The following is a 20,944-nucleotide window of genomic DNA, read 5'->3' as shown; positions in this document are numbered from 1 at the left end:
ACAGTGATAATGATGTAATGGTCCTTAGACCTGAAGTCATTAAATTTCTATACGAGAATTAATATACATTGATTCCATTAAAAGTTATCCTTGACCGGGTAATGATAAAAGTGGACATTGGGTATATTATGAATCGTATGAGAAATATGAATGATCTAGATGGGATTTAACCCTCCTATTTTAGGAGTGATATTATTGGCCTCTTGTGTGAGTTAGACTATGAAATGCGTGACCACGCTCAAATGTTGATTTGATATGATAGTCTAATCATTGATCAAGGAAACTTGGATTAAATTATGATGAGGATGACACATTACATGCCTCTAGTTTAATCTATAATATTTGGTTAAAGGGATTATATTACATTGTACATTATTCACAAAAGGTTTAATCGATCACCGATTCAATTATTATTACTTGGGTAGCAATGATGTATTACTAGATGCCGCTCATTATTTACGATTTTAAATTAGATTTAAAATTTGTTGCCAACGTAGTAATAATCTATAGGGTCACTCACTAAGAATGCTTGAAGGATTATTTAATTTAAATTAGATTTAAATTATATTAAAGTAATTCGAATTATTTATAATATTAATTAAGTATGACTTAATTAATTAGATAAATATTGATATTCAAATTTACTAATATTAATTATGAAATTTATTTGTTGAATAATTAAGTGAGACTTAATTATAATACAAATAGGATTTTTGAATTAATAATAACTCCTAATTAGTTAAGAGTTATAATTCGTTTTTCTACTCTCTATATAATATCTCCTGTGTGGCTGATTTTTGTGTGAAAAAGGACTTTTACTAAAACCCTAGCCACCAAGAGAGAAGAGGGAGAGAGCAAAAAGAAACGAGTTTGTGCTAGTACACATCCAATCCTTGAGTTCAAGCATTCGTGTGAATACCGATAGAGCGTAGATCGTGAGAGCGGGATGCGTGGTGATTGAACAAGCTTTGGATCTCCATTAGTCAACCAATTGGTAAAGCTTCTTAAGGTAAACAATCTGATCTACGAATTAAATATATGTTTTTCGCATGGATCTTGCGATGGGTTTTGAAAATTCTTTTTTTTTTTACATTTTTAATTACTGTTTCCGTTGTGTTTATGTGCTCGAAACCCTTCAGAAACTCCATTCCCTCCTTATGTGAGATCTCTTCAATTGACCCAGCTTTGCCAATGTCTTTTCATACCCCAGATTGGCCGTCATCTATTGAAGAACTGGCTCCTCAACAGTCGAATAAATACAATTCTCAGGCAATTGCAGTGCTTTGTGAACTGTGGCCAAAGTCACGACATGCTCATCCTCCCCTGTTGTAAAGATGATACTTAGGGACCCATGAACACAACCATCATCATATACGCCACTTCTCCCAAACTCCAGCACTTGAGTTCCAGAGATTACTTCTGGTTGGGTCAAAGCATACCCAATATCGGAGTTAACAAGGAAGTCTTGAATAAAGTGATGTTCCGATGGAGCTTCATCCTCGCTAAGAATGGCCAAGTAATTGTTAGGAACAAACTTAGCTCCATTAAAAATCAAATCTTTTGGTGTCATTTCTGAAAGAAATTAAGTGAGAAAGAGAGTGTTTGCAAGGTGTTTGATAAAAGTCCTGTAAGAAAAAGAGCTTCAGAGAATATTAGAGAGAGAAAGAATAAGAGAGATTAAGGATTAGAAAAGTAGGTAAAAATTTAGAAAATCTTTTAAATCCCATATATATACTATATCCACTCAACAGTTATATTTTTGAAGCATGGCAGACAATTTACACCTGGCAATGTGTGAACAGTCAGTAAAAAGTTAAAGTAGGAGTTAATGGGCACGGGAAATACGCAATAATTACTGTGCACATGCAGTTTTTCAGGACAAACACGTTTACCACTAACCCACATGATTATGACTGTTGTATCTCACCTAAATATATTCTGATTAAATATGACCGTTTCAGTATTTATCACAAATAAGTCAAGTAAAGAATAATGCCACGCAAGTATCAAAGATTCCATCAGGATTTAATATCAGAACTTTAACTTATATCAGATTTTAACAGTCATCAGAATATGACTTATCAACTCTAAAAGTGAATATCTTTTTCTAGTAATTCTTCATACAAATACTGACTTGATTCTTCAAAGTCTGATCATCAGAACTTTTCCTCAGAATTTATGCAAATGACACTTAACTGTTTGTCAAAAACAACTTAATCACCACAGTAATTTTCATCATTCATATGGAGTGAGAGTGTGTGCATTTAGCAGAATATCAGATAAAGATTAAAGTCTGATAAACTTCAGTACATCTTAGAAATAAGGCATAACTAAGAAAAGTGCTTAAAATCTGTCATCAATCATGAAGTCTACTATAGAACAAATTTATGCTAGAGTCCACCTCAACTGTTTGTGCTCATTTTATGCATCTTTTGAAATTCCTTTTTACATTGGCTTCTCAGTGTAAGTGAGGCACAACTGCTTATCAGAATTTATGCTATTATCAGAGTATTTATCCAGTAATCAGAGAATGTGAAAAGTCACCAAGAAAAATTTATTTGCTTTTCTAATGCATATTACTTAATACCAGCAATGCATTTTGGTCTTCCCTTCCACATTATTTTCTCTAGATCTCAAAGGAGTACCTGACTTTTATTATTCTTTTCTTCAGATAAGTGAGGCTTATCAGCATTTAGGTTCATCCTTAAGATTCACTGACATCAGAATTTGACAGATAAGAAGCAAGAATCTAGTTTGTGACTTAGTAATAAGATACACAAAGTAAACTTGACTAAGCTCAAAATCAGAATTTGCTTGTGTTAATGAGTTTCCACATAAACAACTAATTCAAACATGGGATTTCTAGTATGTTAAAGACTATTATGTCAGCATCTAGCACATGTATCCTCATTGGATTAAATAGCCACAGAACATTCAAATTACTAACAGAGTATAAAGATCCATATCAGATAATAATCAGCATTTAATGTATTTCAATTTAAGCACAAATTATATGAAGATAAAATAATCTGTAAACACTGATCATAAAGTCTGATGCATGAGAACAAAAACTAAGCAAATTTAGAGAAAGAACCTGAAACCATTCCAAGTTCATTTACCAGTCTTGTGAAAGTAGCTTCACATAGTGGTTTAGTGAAGATATTTGCTAGTTGTTGATCTGTTGGAACAAAATGCAATTTCATTGTACCTTCCATCACATGTTCCCTTATGAAATGGTACCTAATGCTGATGTGCTTTGTTATTGAGTGTTGAACTTGATTACCTGTCATAGAAATAGCACTTTGATTATCACAGTAAATAGGAATTTTAGAAAATTCTAACCCATAATCCAGTAATTGATTCTTCATCCAAAGAATCTGTGCACAATCCTGCAGCAATATATTCTGCCTCTGCAGTGGATGTGGAAATTGATTTCTGTTTTTTGCTAAACCAAGAAACTAATCTGCCTCCAAAAAATTGGCAGCTTCCACTTGTGCTTTTCCTGTCTATTTTACATCCTGCAAAATCTGCATCTGAGTAACCTATTAGCTTAAAATATGATTCTCTAGGATACCATAATCGTAGATCAGCTGTACCCTTAAGGTACTTGAAAATTCTTTTCACGGCTATTAGATGAGGATGAGGTTCTCTTGGATCAGCCTGAAATCTTGCACAAAGACAGGTAGCATACATAATATCAGGTCTACTTGCAGTTAAATAGAGTAAAGAGCCAATCATACCTCTATAATTAGTAATATCTACTGATGAACCAGTATCTTTATCTAACTTGGTTGCAGTGGCCATGGGAGTGGATGCTGTTGAACTGTCTTGCATTCCAAACTTCTTAAGTAAATTTCTGGTGTATTTGGATTGATAGATAAAAGTACCTTCTTCATTTTGCTTGACTTGAAGGCCCAGAAAATAACTAAGTTCTCCCATCATACTCATTTGATATCTTGACTGCATTAGCTTTGCAAAGCTTTCACATAGTTTGGCATTTGTAGAACCAAATATGATATCATCAACATATATCTGTACCAAAAGTAAGTCCTTTCCATGGTTGAGGTAGAACAGTGTTTTATCAATTGTACCTCTATGAAATCCACTTTCTAGAAGGAATTGAGCTAAAGTCTCATACCATGCTCTTGGAGCTTGCTTAAATCCATAAAGTGCTTTGTCAAGCCTGTAGACATGATTTAGAAATTTTGAATCTACAAATCCTGGAGGTTGTTCAACATACAACTTACTAAAAATACTTTATATCGATTCAACCTTATGGATGTAATAAAATATATATTTTATTGATATAACCAAAATTTCAGATCAAAATAATTTTATTTGGTTTGCTATTTTAACAGTCAAGCATTAGTTTGACTAGTACTAGTAACTAATGTTTAGTCTTGTAGTGGTGTCTCGACTTCTTTTAAATTATTTCTAATTGATCCAACCGTATGGATGTCAAAATAAATATATTTTAATGATATAACCAAAGTTTCAAATCAAAATAATTTTATTTGGTTTGTTATTTTAAAAGTCAAGTATTAGTTTGATTATTACCGCTAACTAGTGTTTAGTCCTGATTTGTTGTTTTGAATATTTTAAAAATACTTTACATCGATCCAACCATATGGATGTCATAAAATATATATTTTATTTATATAATCAAATTTACAGATCAAAATAATTTTATTTGATTTGCTATTTTAACAGTCAAACATTAATTTGACTAGTACTAGTAACTAGTGTTTAGTCCTGTATTAGTATCTCGACTTGTTTAAAACTTTTTCGAATTGATCCAACCGTATGGATGTCAAAATAAATATATGATAATGATATAACCAAATTTTCAGATCAAAATTATTTTATTTAATTTGTTATTTTAACAGTCAAATATTAATTTGACTATTACCGCTAACTAGTGTTTAGTTTTGATTTGTTGTTTTGATTATTTTAAAAATACTTTATATTGATCCAACCGTATGGATGTCATAATATATACATTTCATTGATATAACCAAAGTTACAGATCAAAATAATTTTATTTGATTTTCTATTTTAACAGTCAAATATTAATTTGACTAGTACTAGTAACTAGTGTTTAGTCCTGTACTAGTATCTTGACTTGTTTGAAATTATTTCTAATTGATCCAACCATATGGATGTCAAAATAAATATATTTTAATGATATAACCAAATTTTCAGATCAAATAATTTTATTTGGTTTGTTATTTTAACAGTCAAGCATTAGTTTGACTATTACCGCTAACTAGTGTTTAGTCTTGATTTGTTGTTTTGATTATTTTAAAAATACTTTATATTGATCCAATCGTATGGATGTGATAATATATATATTTTATTGATATAACCAAAGTTACATATCAAAATAATTTTATTTGGTTTGCTAATTTAACAGTCAAACATTAGTTTGACTAGTACTAGTAACTAGTGTTTAGTCCTGTATTAGTATCTCGACTGGTTTAAATGATTTAAAATTATTTCTAATTGATCCAACCGTATGGATGTTAAAATAAATATATTTAATGATATAACCAAATTTTCAGATCAAAATAATTTTATTTGTTTTATTATTTTAACAGTCAAATATTAGTTTGATTATTACCATTAACTAGTGTTTAATCATTAATTGGTGTTTCGATTTTTTTTAAAAAATATTTTCCCTCGCTCTAACCATATGGATGTCAAGATATATATATATATATATATTTTAGTAATATAACCAAAGTTTCACAAATAAATAAATTTATTCAATAAGTTATTTTCACAGTCAAGCATCAATTGACCTGAATTTTTTCCGGCCCGGCTCGGCTCGGCTCGTTTATGTTCGCGAACAAACTCATGTTCAGCTCGTTAGTTAACGAGCTCGAGCTCGAACACAATTTTTTTCGATAAGAAAACTCGGCTCGACTCGGTTCGTCAGAACAAAAATTAAAACTCGGCTCTGTTCGATCAAAACTTGGCTCTGCTCGGTTCGTGAACAACCCTACATGTAAGCATCATCTCGACGGGCTATTTCTGGCTGCCTTACCGACTACCTCTAAAACTGATATTCAGTGAGTTGGACCTGCACTACATATTTTCACCAGGCTCTGCTCATATTTATTTGAATAAATGATGTGGATCTCTCCACAAAGAAAGAAAAGAATAAGAAGAAAAAGGAATAAGAGAAGAAGAAGATATTTCAAAAGAACACGATCAATCCAGAAACGTGAACTTTGAATCTCAAATTGCTTAGATCAATCCAGAAACTAAGTAATTCGAATCTAATCTTCAAAACAATCCAGCAATTGAAGTTTAGAGAAAAGAAAAACTACTCATAGTTTATCTCAAAACACAAGTTTTATATCATCCATTATCTTCCTTAAGAGATTATGAGAGGGGTATTTATAGGCTTAGATAATAACCCAAATCGAAAAGGATTCCAAGAGAAATTCAACATCAGCTTGAATAAGCCAATATCTGAATCCTTCCATGAAATAAATTTAAAAAACCAAACCCGAATAGAAAAAAGACAAAAACCAAATATAAATAGGAAAATAAATCCTAAGTGCTTAAAACAAGAAAAACCCTTTCAAGTGAAAGGTAAAAACTTGTAAGCAAAATTCTAATTAATAATTATATAATAATCAGTTACTTGTCCAACTTCATGCATCGCTTCTTTATTACTTGTTGTCCAAGTAAGCTGTATAACCCATGTTTGCGTTCTCTCCAATTGAACATCACCACGAGCACACATAACCAAATCCAAATTAATATATTCATTACTTGATGCTCATCAATAAATGACTTGGATCAATAAATGACTTGGAACAATATTTTATTATTTACAACTGATTTGCATCGGAGAAGGAAAAGAATGGAGAAAAAATAGTGTGTTAAAGATGATTTCAGAGGTGGTCATCGTTCAAACCCTGGTGTCTTTACTCTCCTGGCCATCTATATATAATGCAGTGATTCTCTTTACACATTCCTTTCCTTCGATCACTGGGGAAATTGTAAAAGTAGCTAGTGAAGTGCAGAAATCTCGTAGTTCACATGGAATTTTTATTCAACTAACATGCCCTTTCACTCTTTTGTTAAAAAGTATATCTACAGCATCCGACTACTTTAGGATGTGTTTGATATTGCTGTTAGTGACGGAAACAACAGCTTTTCGCTAAAAAACAGTTAAAAAACTGTTTGGTAAAATTTAAAAGCTGCTTTCCGGAAAAGTGCTTTTAGCCTAAAATTGTTTGGTAAAATTTAAAAGCTGTTTTCCGGAAAAGTGCTTTTAGCCTAAAAACTGCTGTTACAGTTTTTAGGAAGCAGATTCACCATCAACCCTTACAACCCTTACCAAAATCATTATTATTTTTAATTTTTTGCATCAAAATATATAGTTACTACAGTTATCTCTGATTTTTACAACAAACCCTTTTTTCAACACTACTTTTTTTAACAGCCTTAGTCAACTTAGCTTCGAACATGAGGTGATTTAGCTAAAAGCCTGAAGGGCTTCATTCATATTAATGACAAAAGGCTAACACAAACTTGAACACTTCAACACAACTAAAATTTTCTTATTTATTGTACAAACCATGACACAAAAACCTACAATCAAGAATTTCAATATGGTCATCATATTTTCAATATCTCATACCCCTACAGGAGCACCTATTTCCATGAGCTTCGGAACAAGTTGAGCCCTCAAATGAAGTGCCAGCAGGCTCTCTAATCCTCCAACACGAGTCCCTCCAATGAACAAAACCGGTGCAATCTCTCCAGTGCCGTCATGCACAGCCACGATCTCGTCATCTTCCAGTTGGATCACCGTTGGATGAACGGCAAGAGTCAATAGTAGCCGGTTCATAACGTGGCACATCCAACTCGTAGAAGAGCGGGTAAAAATCACGACGGGGTTCTCGGAGATGAGTCTACGAATTCTCATCTCTGGTGACTCCGTGGATTGGATGGTCAGATGAAATCCATCCATCTTCAGCAGGAACTATTTTGTTTATTCAGAGACAAAAGTATAGTAGCTAGGAGAAGTTGTGACAATCATATATGGTAAAAATGGCAGATGAAATAGACAAGTATAGGGTGAGTTAATTTATAGAGAGAATGACAATGATATTGTAGTAACAGTTCATTTAAGAGTAAATCTACGTCAAAAGCTTGTGATTTAGTTACGCACTATGCACCTTACAGCTGTGTTTACTTGGAGTTATCTGATTCACCTCTCAGCAACCATTCTATTTTATTTGATTTTACCCCAAACATGCACATTGCCGAATCAAATATTGTGAGAGACTAGACTAGTCGTCACAATCTTTCTTTCTAACTTTATGTGGCTGACTGATTACCTAATTTAATATATTGTTTGTACTTTAATTAAGCAGTGATATATTTAGTGTTATACAAATCAGGAATCAGAACCAAAACCAGTTAATCAAAAGAATTAATCGGAATACAAATTAGATGTCTATTAATATTAAAATATTATTTCATATATTATTATTATTATATTAACAAATATAAGTTTATTATATCATAAATTCTATAATTATTTATATATAAATAAACTTAATATTTTAATATTAATAAATAATTATATATATATATTCCGATAAAAATATTAATAACGATCAACCGAATTTTAAAAATTGACTTTATAGAGGATTTGTAGGGAATTAATTGGTTAAATTCGGAATTTAATTAAATTCTTTTTAACCACTGCTCGCTAGCCGTATAAAACGACTCCAAACTCGACTCTTCCCGCTTCACAAAACAAAATCACTCTATTTTCGTCTCTCAGTCACTCGCTAGCATGACACTCGCCAAGATTTTCATAAACCAAAACCTCAAAATCACCACTTCAATCAAACCCCACTATTTTTTCTCTTCACTTTCTCTCCAACAAAACCCCCCACCTCAATTAATCTCTCAATCTCTCCATAACTCAATTTTATCTTCTCAGTGGCATTTCATCGAACACCTTTCTCCCAACCTCTCTCCCTCCTTAATCTCCTCAATTCTTCCCAATCTCCGCTCTTCTCCTGACCACATTCTCAATTTCATTCATCATGTTGATCCCCGCTGTCTCGATATTACCTGTTATTGTCTGGCAATTACTATCGTGTCTCGGTTACCTTCCCCCAAACCAGCTGTAGCATTGATAAAGAAGGTTATTGGGTATGGCATTGGTACAAAGAAGGAGATTTTTGATGGGCTCGTCAGTGCTAGAGAAGGGGTTAGTGTGTCGAGCACGATCGTGTTTGATTTGTTTATACGGGTTTTTTGTGAGTTGAGAAAGGCGGATGAGGCGTTTGAGTGGTTTTTGATGATGAAAGAGAAGGGTATATTCGCTAAGATTGAGAGCTGTAATGATATGTTGAGTTTGTTTCTTAAGTTGAATCGGACCCCGGCTGCGTGGGTTTTGTATGCTGAAATGTTTAGGTTGAAGATTGATTCGACGGTTTATACATTTAATATTATGATTAATGTTTTGTGTAAGGAAGGGAAGTTGAAGAAGGCGATGGAGTTTATTTTGTACATGGAGGGGTCAGGGTTTAGGCCGAATGTTGTGACTTATAATACTATAGTTCAGGGTTATTGTTTGAAGGGGAATATTGAGGGTGCTCAACGGGTTATTATGGTGATGAAAGGAAAAGGTATTGCCCCTGATTCATACACTTATAGTTCGGTTATTAGTGGAATGTGCAAATTGCGGAGGCTTGAGGAGGCGTCTGGTCTAATTGGGAAAATGGAGGAGTGTGGGTTGGTTCCGACTGCTGTTACGTACAACAGTTTGATTGATGGTTATTGTAATAAAGGAGACCTCGATAAAGCCTTTCGTTATAGGGATGAGATGGTTAAGAAGGGTATTGCACCAACTGTATCCACGTACAATATGCTGATTCATTCTTTGTTTATGGAAGGTAAAGAGGATGAAGCTGATGATCTGATTAAAGATATGGGACAAAAGGGGATGTCTCTTGATGCTGTTACGTATAATATTTTGATTAATGGGTACTGCAGGTCTGGAAATGCAAAGAAAGCATTTAACTTGCATGATGAGATGATAGGAAAACAAATTCAGCCTACACGTGTGACCTACACATCTCTTATTTATGTTTTAAGCAAGAAGAGAAGAATAAAAGAAGTTGATGACTTGTTTCAGAAGATAGTTAGAAGAGGGATATTACCAGATCTTATACTGTTTAATGCGTTGATTGATGGTCATTGTGCCAATAAAAACGTGGATCGTGCATTTTCACTCTTAAAAGAAATGCATAGAATGAAGGTTATACCTGATGAAGTGACCTATAACACTTTAATGCAAGGGCTTTGCAGAGAGGGTAAAGTTGAAGAAGCCCGGGGGCTTATAGATGAGATGAAGCGGAAGGGGATAAAGCCCGATCACATCAGTTACAACACTCTTATTAGTGGATATAGTAGGAGAGGTAATATAAATGATGCCCTTAAAGTTCGAGATGAGATGGTAAGTATAGGTTTTAATCCTACTCGTCTCACTTACAACGCTCTTATTCAAGGTCTGTGCAAAAACCAAGAGGGAGATCATGCTGAAGAGCTACTAAAAGAAATGGTCAGTAAGGGCATTACCCCGGATGATAGTACCTATTACTCATTAATAGAAGGTATAGGTGACGTGGATAAATTTTTGGAGAAGGATGATGTATGATAAAGTATTTCGGCATTGTACCCAGGTTCTTCAGAAATATAACGGTACTTGCTTATATAGACAAGTGTTTTTATGATCTGTATAGTGAATGGACTGGTTTAGCTGAGACCAAACATTATGGAGAATTTTTTTGGATTAATTGAATTATTAAATGAAGTATAGAGGTGGGTTAAAGATGTGTTGTTCATTAGATTGTTGAACAGCTTCTTTAAAAATAATTTATTTATTGAACACCTTTGCACCAAGCTCAGAGAAATATCATGGGTATATTTTTACTGAACAACTTTCTGAAGATAGTCAGCGCAATAGGGCATGTCTCGGAACTAATGCCTGTACATTTCAAGTTGGTAACTGTAAGAAGAGTTCTTTCTCCATAGAAGTCAAACTATACAAGGCTGCATACAAGGATTCCAGCATATGTTAACACTAAGTCCAACTCCAAGAGTGGACTAAAGGTCCAAATTTACCCAACAGTGGCCTCCAAATTTGAACCGAGATTAAAATAATAGTTTTTAATGTATTTCTTTTAGTTTATTACATAAACTTTTTATTTCGGGTATTTTTAAATGCAATTAACCGATATTAGGATATTATTATTATTTATTTAAATAATAATTTATATCAAAAAATATTTAAATGTAATTAAATAAATATCGCATTTCTTAAATTCAAATTATGAATATATTCAAACATTAAAATAAAGATTACAACACATAAAACTTAATTTGAAATACAACATAAATGAAAATGCGATGAGAACTAATTCTGATATACACTAATTGAGCATTTGTTTCTTAGAATATACTAATTCTGAGAATTAGTATTAGTTAACGATATTTTAAGATTTAATTAATATTTGTACTTTTCTTATTTGAATGTAATGTTTTATTAACGGTTTTATTATAAAAATTATAAGTAAATGTGTTTACTATTTTTCATATATATTTGAAATTTAATTAGAATTCTATTATTCATTTATTAACAATTTTAAAATAAAACAAGTAATTAGTAATAATAATAAAATATAAGATAACATTTTACATCATACAAAAATAATATATTTATTATTATAAGACCTTAAAATAATTAAATAAATATATTGAGATTTGGACCAAAATTTAGACTAAACTATTAGAGTTGGAGAGGGGCTCGGTCCAAATTTGGACCGAGGTTTGGACCAAACTCTTGGAGTTGCCCGAATGCCGAAGGTGCATGAGCTTATAGATTATATGTTAAATGCCTATAATACAAAAGATTTTCATTGGAAGATTCAGTTCTAAACAAACAAGTGTTTAAAAATCAGATACCATACAGTTCTAATAATACTTTATAAAACATTCATCTCTCTACATTGAATATGTTGAAGTTACATTCAAGTACTTGTAGCAGTAAAACTCTTTGCCTTTTTCTATTTTGTAAAAAATGCAAATTGAAGGTCCGTGTTCTGGAACATTACGGTTTGAATTGATAAAAAGAAAAGTAATAGAAATTTTGTGTAGGAAAGGGTAGACTGAAAATTATTTGCTAATGCAGAAATTTCGAGCCTTTGTAATTTTCTTTATTTTTTGAATCTTAGTTTGTTTCTATATGATGCTGACTGCCTCCAGTTAACCTTAAAAATATTCTACTTATACCTTCTTACCAGTTAGCAAATATATCGAATTGGAGATATATATTGTGAACACCAGTGGTGGAACTATTAGTCTGGTGGGACAAGGCACTCCTGGACTCTTTATTAAAATTGAAATTGATTGCCAAATGTGTGATCTCTAGAGTTAAATCAGCTTGTCGCAGAGTTTCTCTTTAAACACCTGATTGATCCGGTCTGAGATATAAGGATTCAACTTATGAGATTGTGAAATATATCCTCGGTAAGAAGGCCAGAATTGCCTTTGTTGCCTTCCGCCTAGAACTAAAACTATTGGATTTGTAAGTTGTCCATTGGACTGAAGGCTGGTGCTGCTTAACGTATCATTTAATGTCTAGTAGGTTTGCATAGGCTGGTAGCAGTTTTCAGTTGCATCTATTAATACTTAGATCAATGTCTTTGAGGTTGGTAATATTACATATCTCTGTTGGAACTGAACCTTCAACCTTATCGTATATAATAGGTCGAACTTTAGTTTGGTTTTGGTATGATTATTTAGGCTCTCATCTAGAATTCGACCTTCTAACTCATTGTAGTTACGTAGGAGAGCTGCAGATGCTTTAAACTATATAAGTTTAGAAAGAAACCAGAAACTATTGACGTTTAGTTGTTCATTATTACTTGAAAGATCAAGATTTATAATTTTGAAGATCAGAGATTAAAATATCTCAAACTATAATTAGGGCACCAAAGAAATTATGTATCTGAATTGCAGAATAATCATTCATGCTCAAGTCTTAGGTTTGCAAGACTCATTGGATTTTTTAACGTACTTCCAGCTGTCTTCTGTAGTTTTCCCTGTCATCCAGGTAATTACGGACATAGATTATCAACATCAAGGTTTACCTGCTGCACCGAATCCTCTGACATGTGCAACGATTGTCTTTGGTGCAAGACTGCAAGAGGATGAGCAACTTGATCTATCTAGGATCCCATCCCTTTCGTTGCAAAAGAGCTCTAAGCACACTCTTCAAGTAATGTACATTGAACAGTGTTGCAAATGAGGTTCCACTAGCAAAGGAAGCCTTTGCATAATTAGAAAAGCTAAGAAAATGGTCACGACTGCAAAAGCAGTGGCTTGCTTCTGTTGTGATTGCCAAATGCTTGAGTCCGGATTGAGATATGACATTGATTACCGAGAATTCCAGGTAGTTGTTAGTCAGTTTAGTATCGATAAGACATGCATTCTATTTCTCTGTCAAGAACTGCAGTTGATTACGGCTCTAGTTTTCTTGTTTCAATAGAAGCTTATTTCTGCTGTGAGTTATGCTTAGGGTTAAAGTCTTTATAGAAAATCTTTGATTTATATGTCTATTGTTGTTCATTATGGCTAAGAATATCTTAAAACTGTGTATAGTGGAATAATGACAATGTTATTAACTTACGAATAGTGCTAGGTACCCCGGATTTTTTCTCATATGACGTGGCATGACATTTGGCATGCTTTAATTAGTAGGCGCATAATTATAAGGAATCATAATTACATGTAAGATCCGAGATGAAGAATCTTTTTCAATAAAAATCAGAACTTGACTGTGGCTGTTTGAGTGTTCATGGACGAGGTCAAATCCCAGCATCGTGTGTTTGCAAGAAATCTCCAAATCTTGAAGACAGACACTGAGATGTTGAAGGATGAGATTCGTTAGATATTTAAGCCCTATTTGTGTTGAACTGAGATTACGTTAAATATCCGGTTTGTTTCTCTATTTCAGGATTTCTGTAGTTTCCTTGTAAAAGTATCATGATCAAGAAATCATATCAACATTAAATGATTAAGAAATCAATAAAAAGGAATGTTACCATTGTAAGTTACATATAAGCATTTGAGAAAAATTTCGGTTAACAATTAGGGGTACCTAGAATTCTCCTTAACTTATTTTAATATCCAATTTAGAAGAGGATCTTATCTAAAGGGTCCAGCACTGTATGTTCCCTGGAATACACATCCAATGAACCATAACTAAAATGATGTTAGTTTTAGAGGCCACAATTCTTCAGGCGTGGGCTTGGATACTATTCCCTTTTAATTCATATTAATTTCGTTTTATCATGCAAACATTTCTTCAGGCGTGGGCTAATAGAATCTATTAAGCAACTGAATCATTTGTGCTGGACCACTCAAACTTTTAAAGCTAGCAAATATAGGGAAATGTTTTCCATACAATTCCAATAAAAACTGTTCTGAAAATAAATAAGATAATTGACATGGAGATCAAATTGATAAGTTTAAATTTTCTAATGTTGAGCCGCCGGTCCCTGATTGATACTTGTAATCTAGTGTGTCAAAAAGCTGGACCCTTCAGTGTCTCTATGTATAACACTTAAAATTTGAGTGTCCATGTTCTATAAATAGGTACGATTGCATTACATGTAAGCCATTAATTAAGCGGCAATTAGTAAGATAGTTACCAACTCACACAGATTTCCAAAATAAAAATGCAGTCCACATTAGCCTTGTTTGCTCTTCTTGCCATCCTCATGGTATGTTAAAATTCCTCTAGCTTTGTTATATGAGTTTAACTTTATTATTATTGTAAGTGTTGTTTTGTTATCATTGTACTTTAACATTTGTGCAGATTGCAAACACTTCATATGCTGCAAGGCCTGGCAGAGGACAGTACTGGCATGTTATAAAGAATGAAGCAATGCCAATGAATACGAGGAATTCTGCTGAGTATGCTTTGATCAACAAAGAGATTGTATCAGAAATTGCTGAGGACATTGTTCATGAGATACTAACTGTTGATGAGTCGTCTGATACGATTCCAGAGTTTAACGTAGGTGATTCTCAACATTTGAAAGGAAAGAACTCATATGTTGATGAGTCTGATCCTATACCAGATACTACCATGGCATGGTAATTTTCTTTCGCAAAAAAAAAGGTGGTAGTTTGTGCATGGATAAGCTTGTCCGGTCCAGTACCAGATCTTACAAGCTACTCTGATCCTGTAAGAATAAGATGGTTCCATGTCGTCTTTGTCTGTTGTCTGTTGTCTGTTGTTTGTTTGTTGCCAGATACTCTTTAATTTGTCCTTACCTCGCTGGTGAGAATAAGAAGTGCGTGGTTCAATAAGTTAGAGGTCTGCTAGTACTGGATGTGATTCTCTGGTATGTGCATGTACAGTTCTGCTGAATAAAAGTAATCTTGTTTGTTCTTTTGTTCACTTGTCATGCTCATCATTTATTTCATTCATCTGAGCGCCCAATGTATGATTATATTGTTAGAAAATGGAAAGTTTTGAGGCATATTATATATATGTTCTTGATATGATTTCCGGAAACTAACACTTGGAGGTTGTTCCTTGACATGATGACTTAAACTTTCATATTTGGATCTAAGATATTTTCTTAGTGGAATCCATGAATATATTGAGACAAAGTTGCTTGTTTGAAATGTGTTATGGGGATTTTGTCCCACATTGGTATTGTAAAAGAAAGATATTGAGTTTATATAGCATCTTGTTAGTTTTGTTTACAACTACTAGCATAAGTGGAATACTTGTGTGGCCTAGAGCTAGTGGGAATTCTTATATTTTTCTTTTCTATTACAAGTTTAATTATTTATATTGATTATTTAATTATTAATATAAAATATATTGAGTAATGATTATTTTAATCATACTCTCAATATATTTTGTAATATTAATATTAATTAATCAGGATATAATATAAATAATAAGGAAAACCCATTTTGTTTACTTTTTCTGTTTTGTTACTTGGTGTACCACATCGAGTAAAATAGAAGAAGAGTAACTTGAGATGCCTATATATTGACAGGTACACTTGAGATAAAAATGACACGAGTCTCGGTGCCTACCTCGCAAACATATATGAGTTGCATAGGTTTTTTGGGCAAACTGAGGTGCGAGTCTGTGGCGCCCTCCAAACCCGGGTCAGAAGTTTGGGGTTCACACACGCACTGATTACAACCTGCTTATAACAATAATAAAGATAATAATAATATATATACAGTGACCCTACTTACCAGCTACCACGGATCGCAACAGGTTAAAGTATGCACACAAGCCAAACACACTAATATATTACAAACCATTCAAATCCCAACTATTCCAAACTCAAAATGAATATTAAACATATTACAACTTTTACAAATTTACATTATTCCAAAAGAAGTCTACTAGCTCAGCTTTAACAGCCTTAATCCCTAGCTCTCGCACTGGACTGGGGATCCTTGCTACCAACTGGTTCCTTTTTAACTGGAAAGAGTATAAACAACATCGCACAAATGAGCTAACTAGCTCAGCAAGTCACAATGACAAAACTGAGAATAATGATCATCAAGTGAATATGGTTATGATATCAAGTGAACAATGGATTATGATTTAGAATTGGATATTATACTTTTACTTTAAAAACCAAGGTTAGGATGCTGATCAGTCACGCACTAACCCCGAGCAAAGCACACAACATTGCTCTAACTACTGGATCCAAGGCACACATTGGCCTAACTTGACCATTATATGGTCTGACCACGAATCTGGTCCACAATTTTATAAAAACAATCCAATTCTAATATAATAACAAAATGAGCAATGATAAACAATAACCAGAATCATTAACAACAGTGAGTACTTAATAATGAAAGGATTTCAATACTTGTATGGATCAACAAGGTAATTTCAAAGCTTGGATGCTGGGTAATGAAAGAATTGGATAACAAAGGAATCAACATTTCAGGGTTTCCAAAGATTTGGGCTTTCAAAGCAGAGGATACAATGGTTGAGTATACAAGTAATTCAATTCAGTGTTTGGAATTTTGTTTGCATGTATTTGTGGAGTAGTATCGTATGCTTAAGATTCATGTTTGGGTACACAACAATCAATGGTGTAGAAAGAATAAGGTTTATGGCTCAAGAACAATAACTGGAATCAGGGTTGGGTTTCAATGCTTCAAAGCACTTGCAATATCAACAAGACTATCAAGTACTACAATATCTCGAGAAAGTTCAGAACACTTGCCTGGTGTTAGCTTACTACACAACACTCGCTTCCAATCACAATCGTCTTACTCCTCAACTACCTGTTTCCCTTTCCTACGTCTTGCCTCTTCAACTCACATATTATAAGCATCTATCAATCATCAACTCATAGGATTCTATTCAACATATACTTCTATCTACCCTTCGTTTTACCCAAATCCGATTAACGGATTGAAAGTTATGCAATAATCAAGTAAACACCGAATGTATAGACCGATAATCAATCAACAAGTCACATATAACACATAATATATCACATAATCAATGACAAATCATTTATGAAGAAGTCTCGGGTTATAAATAGGCTTTCGGGTATTTAAAATGATTTTTAAAACATTTTTCGGAATTAAGACGGGTCGTTGGATCAATTTCGGGTTAATAAACAGGGTTCGGTTGGCCAATTCTGGCTCCGAAATAATTTTAAAATAATTATCGAGCCTTGATAATAATTTAGAATAATATTTTAAAGCTCGAAACTATTTTTCAGAATTTTTAAATCATTTTTAAATAATTAAATCTAATTAAATAATTGATTAAAATCAATTAATAATTGATTAAATCAATTAATCAATTAATTTTCGAATTAATTGACCAATTAATTAATTAAAAATTAACTGAAATTAATTAACTAATTAATTCAGATTTATTTTTGAATTAAAAATAATTTTCGGAATTAAAATAATAATTTTCAAAATTTTTCAGAAATTAAAAATGAATTTTTATAATAAAAATAAATAGGAAATATGATTTTTAAACATTTTATAAACAGGAATCCTATTTTTGAAAACTTTGCAAAATACAGGGACTAAACTTCACCATCTTCAAAAATACAGGGACTAAACTGCAATTTTGCAGTTTCAGTCGCTGGAAAATCGGGGGTGGCCGGAGGAGACGATCCCGGCGTCCTCACCCCACCAACACCTCCAGATCAACACTACACAACACCAGGAACTTGTTCATGCAATCAAAACATTCTAATCATCCCTGTTCTGGCCGGAAATTGGCCAAGAACATCGCCGGTTTCCGGCGAACATCGTAAATCTTTAAAGCACAACTCCCTTCGATTCAAGCATCCTCTGTTAACGAGCTATATATCAATCGATTGCAAATTTCATAAGGAACACAACCCACTATAAATCAACAGCTAATAACCCCTGAATCAAAACCCCCAAATTTCAATTGAAAACATTCATACGGGTTATAAACCCTAATTTTGAAATTCGAAAATTAAACCCACTTTTGAGCATGTTATTGAACTCCAAATCAGACGTATGACATATGAAAATCATCAGGAAAACAAGCTCTACAACATGCAATCATCAAATCATACAAACAATCATCCGAACAAAAATTCATATTTTTAATAAAATAAATTCAAAAATAAATAAATTTTCAGAAAATAAACCTTTGATTCTGCAGGTATATGGATTACAGATTCTGATAGAGCTTTTCAAGACCTTCAAATCCAGTACTCGAGCTTTTCAAACAAAGATCAATAACACCTTCAAAAGTTGATTTGATTCTTGGAACAGTTTATGAATATATGATTTTTCTCTGTAAAATTATATATTTATCTCTGCAAATGATTTTGATACGAAATAAAATACGGTAAAAGGCTACTTATATTTACGGAAAATTAGTATCCCGTTGGATCATTCCGGATATAAAACGGTACGTTTATTTGTAAAAACTGATCCAAACGGTACCGGTTTTCGGGATAATTATCCAAATCAGTACAATTTGTACTGCGGTCTTGGTCTCAGCGCCTGGTTACGCGTACTACGAAGTGATAATTGGGATAGTTTAATAAAAAGCTCCTGTTTATCGAAAATACGGGTTTTTATTGATTTACCGAAACGAATACTGTATCGAAAATATTATGCCGGGACCCGCGCAGAACAAACCGTACGCCGGATCGAAAAAGTCGAAACATGGAATATGCTCGGAATATTACAATTAGGTTAGGAAGGAGTTCTCGGAAGAGTTTCGGGTTCCAAAAACGTAACAACGGGTGACGTCGGTTGGTTCCCGTTTTTATAAAATAGATTCTAATTACCCGGAAAAAGATTTTAGAAATTTCATATGATTCTTATAAATCCATAAATCAACATAAAAATAATTAGGAAGATATGACAATTATTTATATTTTATTTTGGACATATAAAAATTAAAATACTCAATTAATATTATTTTTGAATATCCAAGTACAGATAACACTTAACAATTAACTCATAGAATAGATACTGAACACACATAATAATTATTTAATATCAAAAATAATTACACGATATATCCTGGATATTACATCCCTCCCCCTTAAAAGGATTCTGTCCTCAGAATCTCCTAAGAAAACAAATGAGGGTACTTTTTTCTCATATCACTTTTTAATTCTCAGGTTGACTCTTCAACCTTTGGGTTTCTCCATAATACTCTTACTAACTTTACCACTTTATTTCTCAATACTTTCTCTCTCTCTCCTCTAGAATCTCTATCGGACTTTCTACATATGACAAATCTGCCTGAAGCTCTATTGGCTCATATTCTATTACATGCCTGGAGTCTAGATTGTATTTCTTAATCATTGATACGTGAAAGACATTGTGAATGTGCTCCATGTGCGGTGGTAATGCCAACTCATAAGCTACTTTGCCAACGCGCTTTAAAATCTCAAAAGGTCCGACATATCTTGGGCTTAGCTTCCCTTTCTTCCCAAACCTCGTTAGTCCTTTCCACGGTGATACTTTCAATAATACCAAGCTTCCTTCTTCAAATTCCATGTCCTTCCTTGAATGGTCTGCATATTTCCTCTGACGATCTTGTGCGGCTATTAATCTTTTCTGGATAAGTTCAACAACTTCCTTTGTCTGCTGTACCAGTTCAGGTCCAAGTATCTTGCGTTCTCCTACTTCATCCCAATATAATGGAGATCTACATTTACATCCATAAAGGGCTTCATAGGGTGGCATCCCAATGCTGGCATGATAACTGTTGTTGTAAGCAAACTCTACCAGAGGTAAATGTTCGTCCCAACTTCCTTTGAAATCAATAGCACAAACACGTAACATGTCCTCGATTGTCTGGATCGTTCTTTCACTTTGGCCATCCGTCTGGGGGTGATAGGCCGTACTCATATTCAGTCTTGTTCCCAAACATTCTTGAAAACTCTTCCAAAATCTTGAATTAAACCTTGGATCTCGATCAGATACAATAGACACAGGAACTCCATGACGAACTACAATTTCCTTCAGGTACATATGGACTAATTTGTCGAGTGAAAATCTTTCGTTTATAGGCAGAAAATGAGCTGACTTGGTAAGTCTATCCACTATAACCCAAATGGCATCATGATTAGCCCTTGTCCTTGGTAATCCAACTATGAAATCCATGGTAATATGTTCCCACTTCCACTCAGGAATCTCCAATGGCTGTAACAATCCACTTGGTCTCTGATGCTCTGCTTTAACTCTCTGACAGGTATAACATTTGCTAATCCATTCCGCAATTTCCCTCTTCATATCTGACCACCAATAATTCTTCTTTAAATCTCTGTACATTTTGGTACTCCCTGGATGGATGGAATATCTTGAACTATGCGCT

At 33.3% G+C, this 20,944-nt stretch overlaps 3 protein-coding genes across 3 annotated transcripts; 2 read left to right on the top strand and 1 right to left on the bottom strand.

Annotated features, from left to right (window-relative positions):
• Positions 1 to 7,651: 7,651 nt before the first annotated feature.
• On the bottom strand, positions 7,652 to 7,990 carry LOC141674498 (glutaredoxin-C10-like). Its single transcript, XM_074481205.1, has one exon. The coding sequence runs from the start codon at positions 7,988 to 7,990 to the stop codon at positions 7,652 to 7,654; it is 339 nt and encodes a 112-aa protein (XP_074337306.1).
• A 766-nt stretch (positions 7,991 to 8,756) lies between these two features.
• LOC141670886 (uncharacterized) lies at positions 8,757 to 11,287 on the top strand. The gene has a single exon (XM_074476942.1). The coding sequence runs from the start codon at positions 8,825 to 8,827 to the stop codon at positions 10,697 to 10,699; it is 1,875 nt and encodes a 624-aa protein (XP_074333043.1). The 5' UTR covers positions 8,757 to 8,824; the 3' UTR covers positions 10,700 to 11,287.
• Positions 11,288 to 14,670: 3,383 nt separating this feature from the next.
• Positions 14,671 to 15,505, top strand: LOC141675031 (uncharacterized). Its single transcript, XM_074481739.1, has 2 exons — positions 14,671 to 14,828; positions 14,924 to 15,505. The coding sequence occupies exons 1-2, from the start codon at positions 14,784 to 14,786 to the stop codon at positions 15,206 to 15,208; spliced, it is 330 nt and encodes a 109-aa protein (XP_074337840.1). The 5' UTR covers positions 14,671 to 14,783; the 3' UTR covers positions 15,209 to 15,505.
• The last annotated feature ends 5,439 nt before the right edge of the window (positions 15,506 to 20,944 follow it).

This window comes from Apium graveolens, chromosome 7 (genome assembly GCF_009905375.1).
Source record: "Apium graveolens cultivar Ventura chromosome 7, ASM990537v1, whole genome shotgun sequence".
In the NCBI taxonomy this organism is placed as follows: Eukaryota; Viridiplantae; Streptophyta; class Magnoliopsida; order Apiales; family Apiaceae; genus Apium; species Apium graveolens.
The sequence above is the reverse complement of the archived record's forward strand: the minus strand, read 5'-3'. Positions and strand labels throughout refer to the sequence as shown.